The following is a 9,258-nucleotide window of genomic DNA, read 5'->3' as shown; positions in this document are numbered from 1 at the left end:
CCAGCGGCCCATCTGGCACAGCGCGGCCCTGGGAGCTGGCGCGCCCCGCGCGCCTTGCGCGCCCCGCGGCCACGGGAGGGGCCGCCGCCGCCCCAGCTCCAGGGCCCCGCCCGCCCGCCCCCTGCCCGCCCCGCCCCGGCCCTGGCCCGGGCCCCGGCGGGCGCCCCCCGCGGCGCTGCCCCGCCCCCGCCGGCCCGCGCCGCCCCGGGCCCCGGCCCGCCGCCCGGCCGCCGGCCCACCTGGCGCAGCGCCGCCCTCGGAGCCCGCGCACCGGCGCACACCCGCGCACCCCGCGCACCTCGCGGCCGCAGGAGGGCCCAGCACCGCCGCCCGCCAGCTCCCAGGGCCCGGCCCGCCCCGGCGCCCGTGCTCTCGGGGCGGACTCCCGGCCCTCCGCGCTCTCCCTCCCGGCGATGGCCCTGCTCGTATACTTCTTATTCCTCTACGGCCTGAAGCAGGCGCTGGGCAGTTACCCGATCTGGTGGTGAGTGAGCGGCCCCAAGCCGCCGCCGTCCCCTCGGGCAGGGCCCCGCGGTGGCCCGGAGCCCGCGCCCTGCCCCTGCGGCTCCACGGGGCACTGGCGGGTTGTTTTCCTTGGCGGCCACTTTCGACCTGTTCGGGCCAGGGCTGGGACGCGGGTGTCGGAGCTTCCGGGGACAGTGGTGTCCCGGGCCTAGAGGGGCCCCCGGCGTCGGAAAGGGCGCAGTGGCTGGGGAGAGGCGGGAACACTGTCTGCGCAGATGGCACCAACAGCCAGGCAGCGCGAAGCCGAAGCAGCTGGGCGGGCGAGCTGGGCGCAGCGCGGGGGACAAGGACACGTTCCTTACAGACCCGGTCTTACGCGCACGCACACCTTCAAACAAAGTCGATGAGACCAGACCCAACAGCTTGGGGCAGCAGCGCAGTTAAGTAAAGACAGCGGGACCTGCCCGGAGTGGCGGGCCAGGACCCTGGGGCCAGCACCAGCCTTGGCCTCTCAGGCTCGGGGGAGTGCGGGGGGCGCGACCCGAGGGGTTTCTTCGTGAGCCCCTGTCTGAACGGGGAAGGAAAGAGGGGCCGCTGGGGCTCTCTCTGCATGGTCCTCCCGTCGGAGGCACATTTCAGTTAGACCTTCCTCAATCTGACGATGGAAATGTAGACGAACCAAAGGAAAGGTCCCGAGTGTCTACTGCACAGATATGGTGTGTGTGTGTGGGGGGGGGGGGGATCACTGTTACCATCCCTTCGGGATCTGATTTGGCAGAGCCCCCACCGGGAGGGTCGCCGGCGGTAGGGAAAGGGGGAAGGCAGTATGCGGCGTTGTGCTCTGAGAAGCCCAAGATTTGAGGGTCACAAGTGGGGCATGAGACCAGAAGACCCGGGGTTCCAGAGAAGGTTCCCCACACCCATGCTTGAGGGCGGGCGGGCGGGCGGGCGCGCGCGCGCGCACACACACACACACACACACACACACACACACACGAACCTTCTCCGACGGCTTGCCTGGAATTATAATAATTACGCCGAGGGGAAGGGGTGGGGGGAACCAAGCGAGCCGAAGTACATCTAATCCGATAATAATTTTTCTCTTCGAGATGGTTCAGGAGCAGGGGCGCCTGGCTGGGGACGCGGGTCCAGGCGCAGCCAGGCGGGGCGGGGCGGGGTGGGAGGGGAGGCCCGGGCCAGTCCAGGGACCTGGGAGAGGCTGCTGGGCCGCTCTTCGGGGACCCGGGGCGTCCCTCACCGGCGCGCGCCGCACCTGCAGCGCCCTGTGGCCTTGGAGCGTGGGCTGCGGCCTCGGGGACCCTGACGCCCGCCTCGCCGGCCGCGGGGAGCTGGGGGGCACGTCCGAGAGAGCCCCGAGGCCGCCCGCTCCAGCGCAAGCTTCTAATTAGAACCCGCCGCCGCATTCCTGGGCACAGGAGGAAGCGCCCTTCGCCCCCGCGCTCCTCCCGAAAGGAAGGGCCCTGTCACCAGCCTCCTGGCCACCCCACACCTCGGGATCTTTGTCCTGTTGGCCCTGAGGCTCCCTGGCCTTACCACCCCCCCCAAACACAGGTATGCCCCCCTTTCCACCCCGACCACATGTGTTCCATGTGAGCGCACCCGCACTTGCTCGGGACCCTGCGCTTCCCAGGTCAGCGGGAGAGGCCCTTCCTCCGGGCAATCCACCCCAGCAAGATTCTGGAGCAGCCCTTGGCCCCAGAGAGAAGGGTGCCCCCGAACCCCAACTCTGTTCCTGGTGGGATTCTCACGCTTGGGGATTCTGCTTCTTGAGGAGAAGCGTCTGTGGTGGACACAGTCTCAGGGTTCCCTGGGGACAGCGGATTTACCCTCCTGCGTCCTTTCTGCCCCGGCCAGCCGCAGGGGACGGAGCTGTACCCCCACAGGCTCCCAGGCCAAGTAGACCGGAAGGACGGCTCCCAGGGAGAGACTCAGGGTTTTCTAGCTGGGGAAAGCTTTCCTGTCTGCACGCCCTACCTGGAGGACCTTCCCCCCGTGGCCCCTCCTCTCCCCAGCCCTCCCTCCCCCCAGTGCGGCTGAGGGACCCTCTCTTTATAACTTCTCACCTTCACGCTCAGCCTCCCCTAATTGGTTGTTCCGTTTCTCCCTCCCTCCCCCAGCGAAGCTACGGCAACCCCCCTTCTCCCCACACCTTGCATATAAAAGTGAAAGTAACGGGGGCTTTCTCACCTGCGGGGACGCTGAGGAAACAGCCCAAATCGGGAGTAATTAGGCTTTTGAAGTTGGTGTGGCTCCTGGTGGGAGGGTGGAGGAGCTGGCCGCCGCCCTGCAGGGAATCCCAAAGCCACCGCTCCCCAGTGCCGGGCGGAAGCGCCCCTCACCCGGCCCTCACCCTCGGTGCCAGGGGCAGGTCCCTGCGGAGCCCAGACCCGGTCACAGTCCCAGGACCTGAACATTGAGAGCGTGCCTTGTGGGCTCCTTATGCGATCCTGTGACAGATGGGGGGGGAGGGGGCTCCCAGGGAAGGAACCAGAGAGGTGACAGGGCTGCACCACTCCTCTGAGCAGACAGGAGTGTCACGGAATTAGAACTAAGCAAACACAGGATGCTCGGAACTAGGAGAACAGTACTCTGTAGGCACCAGAGCTCTGTGCCATGCTCTGAGCCCCTTCCTCCTGTGTCCCTGAGTCTGGGCTGCAGGCATCTTGTAAGCCCCCTGGGCCTAACCTGGGCCCCTAGCAGAGGCCAGGCCCCCCACTGCCCCCACCAGGCTGTTCTGCCCCATTCCCACCGTGTCCTGCCTGTTCTGGCCAGCCTGCCCTCTGCCGTCCACCTCACTCCCTCACTGCCCTGCAGTGACAGCCCCAGTGGCCAGCAGCTAGCTGCCTTGTCTTCATCAGCACAAAAAGCCTCACCCGTCTGAGTCAGACCCTGCGTTCCACAGCCTCTGTGCTGGGAGCAGATGCCACCCGGGCTGACCCAGGACATTCCCCTGTGAAGCCACCCGGGTCAGATCTGTGGCCTGGGACGTGCTCCCACTGCAGTGCTCCCTGGTTCTCCCCCCACCACCAGAGTCGTCTCACCGTCCCTAACCACTGCCCCCACACAGATTTCCTGGCAGGGGACTCCCAGCTAAAAGCGAGTATCTGGCCCCTATGCCTTGTTTGCCACCTGGAAGGCCAACTAAGCAACAAGCCTGCCCACCTCCCAGAGCTTCTTCTGCATGCCCCTGTCCCGTGCCACCCCTCGGGCCCCCACATGGGTATCCTCTGTGTTTGTGGGGTGCAGGTGCACTTGAGGTCAGAGAGGGTAGCCAGCCAGGAGCATTCTGGAGGCGCCACTATGGCCCCAGGGGTGAGCCACCAGGGTGAGGGGTGGCCTGTGTCAGATGACTTGGGACCTGAGGGCTCACCTGCTCAGACAGCAGGGTCCACACACAAGCCTTCCCGGAGCTGCCTTGCCTCTGGTGACTCTGCACCCCTGCGCCCCTCCCCAGGGCACCCCTGCCGCTCATTTCTCCAGTCTGCCTGCCGCTATGTATCTGTCTCTGTCTCTCTCTGTCTCTCTGTCTCTCCCTGTCTCTGTCTCTCCCTATCTCTCCCTATCTCTATCTCTCTGTCTCTCGCTGTCTCTGTCTCTCCTAGTTTCTATCTCTCTCTGTCTCTTGTTGTCTCTGTCTCTCTCTGTCTCTCTGTCTCTTCCTGTCTCTGTCTCTCCCTGTCTCTGTCTCTCTCCCTCTTTCTCTGCCTCTCTCTTTAGCCCTGAGGCTGGTGAGGACAGTAGTGAGGTCATAAGATCAGAGGAATCCAGACACCAGATGGTGTCACTCCTCTGGTGTTGTAGGATCTCAGGGTGCGGGGAGCCCACCAGTGGCCATCCTTATATCAAGGGGCCACGTGAGAAATGGCCACAGGTGAAACACGCATGGTCAGAACCACCAGGTCCACATCTGCACCCCCACCTGGGGCTCCCCTGACTTGACCGCCCACACACTCAAGACTGTCTCTCCCACCCAGGGTGTCCCCTGTGTCTCACTGGGCTCGCTGTTTTAGAAGACGATTTTCTGTTTTATTTGCATAAACCTGCTAGAATCCTTTGTGGCAGGCAATACAATGGAGGAGGAGATGGAGGAAATGGTCTTAGTTAGAGAAAAGCTGTAAAGCTGTGCTTCCCTCCCAGCTCCCGGGTGCAGATCTCCAGCCCCCAGGGGCCGGCGGGCGTGGCCCAGGACAGGAGCCTCAATGAAAGGAGCAGTCATGCTGCAAGTGGCCCCCGGGGCCCATCCTGGGACAGTTGTCCGTGAAGAAATAAGAACAGAAATGGAAGACAGGGGACGCTTGGGGATGTCCTGGCTGTTGTGACCTGTTGGGTTTTGTATTATGTACTGTTCTCATGAAGCATTTCTATGCACTTTGTAATAGTGGGTTGGACACTTGAAAAACCCCAAACCCAAGTTGTTAGGTCAGGGAACACCTTCTACGTTGCCCGGCAGGCCTGGGTGGGGGATCCTGCCTGTGGACCAGCATCCCTCCACAGTCAGCCACCCAGCACTGTCCACATGCGAGAGTTTGCGTCTGCTCCTTCCAAGCCCGGGTGAAGGGCTCAGAAGTCTCCAGAGGCGGAGTGGCTCCAGATGGGCTTGCTGAAAGTGACAGTCGTGCCCACACGGTGCTGGGAGGTGGTGAGCTGCACTTCATGGGGAGCAGGAGTGGAGGCCCAGGAAGGCAGAGCCCGCCGGCCCCGGAGACCTGACACCCCCCCCCTCCAGAGTGAATGATGGATCTTTCCTGTGAAAAACAGAAGCCCCTTGGCTGGGCTCCTCCCGGGACACCTCTTGGCTGACTTCCCAGCTCTGGGGCCGGACCCCCACAGCACGACTTCCCAGCTCTGGGGCCGGACCCCCACAGCACGCTGGGCAGCGCTGCCTCGGTCTCCCTCACAGCCTCCCCAGGTGACACCCTGGAGGTGTCTCACGCTTTGGTGCCTCTGCATTCCTTCCCCAACAAAACGTGCTGCAGCCGCCCAGGGAAGCGGGCAAATGCATGGCCGTGGGCACAGGAGTCTCTGCCCGCCTGCCAGGACTTGTTCAAAGTATGTGTCAGTAATCCTGGCTCAGCCGGCGGGGCTGGGGGGGGGGGGGGGTGCTGCAGGCAGGGAGGGGACCCAGCACGGACCAGGGTCCTGCAGCAACCCTCCACGGGCCCTCCCAGTGCCCAAGTTGCACAAACTCCCACAGGGGTCTTCTAGGCAGAAGAGGGCAGGAGCGTGGAGGCAAGTAGGGGTCTCCCAGTGGTCCCCAGTGCATGGAGGGTGCAGAGAGAATGCCCTTGGAGGAGTCCGTGGCCCCTGTGGCTCCCAGACGGCTCCATACAGACAGGACAGACCCCTTTCGTCTTCTAGGGAGCCCTCAGGGCTCGGCGAGACCTCACACCTTGTCCCCAAGACAGAGAGCCATGGGACCAGCCAGAGCCCACCTGGGCAGAGACCCACAGGGAGAGTGTGGGCCCCCGACCTCCTTGCTCCCCCGGGGCCCATGTGCAGCTCTGTGTCCTCGAAGGACAAGAGAAGACGTTGCCGGCTTCTGCGGGGCCTGGAGAAGGGGGCCAGCAGGGCGGGGGCCACAGAGCGCTTCCTCAAGAAGGTGCAGATGGACATGCCACCCCACTGCTCAGAGCCCCTTCTGGAGCCTCAGGCAGATGTGGTCCCACAGTCCTTGGGAACTTCACAAAGTCTCTGCTCACCCCGGAGCACACAGGGCCACAGGCGAGGATGGAGCGGAGCCCACAGCCCACAGGCACCCTGTGCCTGCTGAGATTTACTGCAGGAAGAAACCCAGCCAGGTTCACAGACACGTAAGAGGCTGCCGCCCCACAAGACCTGCAGGGACAGTGCACAGGTGCCTCCTGCGTCTGTGGGGCGAGTGGGGCTCCTCTGCCCAGAGCTGCTTCTGTGCCCTCCACCCCCGCTGCACCATCGCGATATAAGCCCGCGGGTGACGGCCATCAGCCCATCCCTCCCCTGCGTGTTACAGCCAGCGCCTCCGCTCCACCCTGAGCAGGATGGCCTGGCAAGGCGCCCAGACTTCCACAGCGCTGCCCTCCCGGGAGGGAGAAAACCATTAACACTGGCGGGCGGCAGGCGCGGCTCACGTGGCCCCAGCCACAGGCTGGGACTGGAGTCCAGGGGCCGCTTTCCAGGCTGCACGCATGTGCGCTCTGGGTTGAAGGTGACATCCCCCGGTTCCTGAGAAACAAGCTATCGCTAAACTGTTAAGCAACCGTGTGTTCCCCGGACCCTGGAACACTCCCTAGTGGGCCACCTTCCATTTGAGTGCCTCACACATCTCCCAGGATTGTGGGGGCGCCGTGTCTGCTCTGCCTGAGCCGGCCTCTCCACCACATGTGGTCTGCAGCTCAGGGACCCTGTTCCAGGTCCAAGGCGGGGCCACCGCCACCTGCTCCTGGACGTTGGCCCCTCAGCCATGTGGACAGCCCTGCAGAAAGTCTCTCAGGGCTGGGACTCCAGGGAGAGGCTCAGAGGAGGAAGACCGTGTCTCAGGGTCAGGGGACTCTGGGTTTGAGGGGCCTTCAGGGTATCGGGCGTGACAACCGGCCAGGCAGCCGGGTGTGGGCACCTTCTGGGATGGCTCCCTGCACTGTGGAGAAGTGCTCTCATTCCTCACAGGCTGAATCACGGCACCAGGTGCAGGGTGAAGGAAGTAGTAGGGTCGGGGCCTTACTGTGACCCAGACAGAGGGACAGAGGTGTAAGTGAAGGACGGCTGGCTGCACCCCCACCCCTCCCGTCCCTCTCTGGAGCCATTTACACACCTGTAACAGCTGTGAGGCCGAGGGCAAGATGAGGGTTTAACCCAAAGCCCCGACACCCAGTGACAACTCAGCGTGGTGCCTGAGGGTTGTGAGGCTAGGTCCCGGGCCCCCTCACAGTGCGGGGCAGAGACCCCGGGTTCACCTCCTTGGGACCTGGAGCTGGGTGGCCCCTGTGCTGACATCAGGAGAGACAGCTGCATACCTGCGTGTCAGCAGGGGAAACTGAGGCACAGTGGGTCCTAACGCAGCTGGCTGGGGGCAGGCACAGGCTGCCAGTCACGTCACCCTTCTGTGACCATCCTGCAGGGGACACGGGGCTGAGTGGGGCCCCAGAGACTAGTGGTGCTGAGGGTCTTTAGTGCTGGCTGTGTGTTGCGACATATATCTGACTTGTCACAGACCCATGTTCACACCCACCCCCCCCAGATTCATGCATGAGCCCAGGTGACAGTGTTAGGAAGGGGGACCCGTGACAGGCTTCATGTCCTCATAAGGAGAACAAGAGCCCAGGGCTCTCTCTGTCCCCACGATGTGAGGATCTCAAGGAGCCCAGGAATGGGGTCCCCACAGACCCCGAATGTGCTAGCACCTGGATGTTGGAGGTCCAGCCTCAGACCTGTGAGGGATACATGTGTTTTGTGTAAGCCCCCTGGTCCATGGTGTTCATTGGGGCAGCCTACACTGCCTGAGACTCTGGTCCCTAAATGCTATTCAGCAAGCCTGGAGTTCAATGCATTTTAAGGGCATCGGAGTATGGGGAGAAAGGGGCCCTTAGGAGCTATCCAGTCATATTAACACATGGATGCCAGACAGGTGTCTTCATCTGGGCCGAGATTCCCGGTCCAGGAGGTCCCAGAGTGCCATCCACAAGGTTGTGAGGGTCACAGGGAGTCACGCACTGGGCCAGCCAAGTGCAAGGCCACACAGGTGACATGATGGTGCCAGTGGGGCCTATGGGGGGATAGGAAGGGGCAGGAGAGACCACAAAGGCCAAGGTGCCCAGGTGATGAGGCCCTTCGACTGCTTGGGGAAGTTCTGTCCCCTGGTTGTGAGCAGCTTGTGGGGACAGGTAGCAGACAGTAGGCCCCCTTTGCCGCTTACAAGTAGCCAGACTCCACAGCTTCAAACGGCACACAGTGGCACTCAGCAGGTGGCACATCTGGGTGGCTCATCTGTGGCCCCCACTGTGGTCTCTGGAGCCTCACTCACAGTGCTAGCTCGTCTGGGGGAGAGTGAGCTCCTGACCTCGCCCACTGTCACGTGTGGGTCCTTGGGCTCGGGGGACCCAGTCCCCACGTGCTGGCGACTGCCAGCCAGATCGTTCTAGCTCCTGGGGCGGGGGTGCCTCTCTGGTCCAGGGACGTGGGCTCCTGGCACAGAGCCAGCAGCTGCTCTGGATGCCCCAACATCTCTGACCTCTCCTCCTGGACAGAGGCTGTGCTTTGAAAGCACGTGTGAGATAGGTGATCCTGATTTACGTCTGTAAGTGTGGCCTGGCATCCTGGCTATGGTCACGGTCCCGATGGCACGGCAGCGGGGTGGGGCCTCTGGGGGCCCCTCAGTGTCTGGGCCTGGAGGGAGTGCCTCCTTCCCAGGGTGCACAGCCACGCAGCCCCTCCTAGAAGCTCGGGGTGTGGGACCCCCGGACGGGGAAATGATATCGGTATTTGCACCCACCGTGAACAGCAACCAGACTTGCCTCTGACAAAGGGCAGCAGTGATGGGCCTGGGATCCAATGTCACCAGGAGAAAGCAGATATGACAGCCAGGCATTGATCAACCACCGGGTGGGCTCGCTCGCTTACCCTGTGCTGAGACTCAGTCCCGTTTCTGGCTCCTCTGCTTGGTCAACAGAACCACGGAGAGTCCACCCGAACTCACCCCTGCACTGAAAGCACCATGGAGATCTTCATCCGTCTGTCCCACCCCTACCCACCCCGGCACTGACAGCACCACCAAGAGCCTGCCCCTACCCATCCCTTCAT

The 9,258-nt window shown here is 63.4% G+C and overlaps 1 protein-coding gene across 1 annotated transcript in view; it reads left to right on the top strand.

Moving 5' to 3' along the window:
- The first annotated feature begins 413 nt into the window (after positions 1 to 413).
- WNT3A (Wnt family member 3A) overlaps positions 414 to 9,258 on the top strand; it is a 40,754-nt gene continuing 31,909 nt past the window's right edge. Inside the window, exon 1 of the mRNA XM_047848619.1 lies at positions 414 to 484. Within this exon, the coding sequence (XP_047704575.1) occupies positions 414 to 484 (71 nt within the window). The remainder of the gene's footprint in view (positions 485 to 9,258) is intronic.

The sequence above is a fragment of the Prionailurus viverrinus genome, unplaced genomic scaffold, assembly GCF_022837055.1.
Source record: "Prionailurus viverrinus isolate Anna unplaced genomic scaffold, UM_Priviv_1.0 scaffold_91, whole genome shotgun sequence".
Lineage (NCBI taxonomy): Eukaryota > Metazoa > Chordata > Mammalia > Carnivora > Felidae > Prionailurus > Prionailurus viverrinus.
The sequence above is the reverse complement of the archived record's forward strand: the minus strand, read 5'-3'. Positions and strand labels throughout refer to the sequence as shown.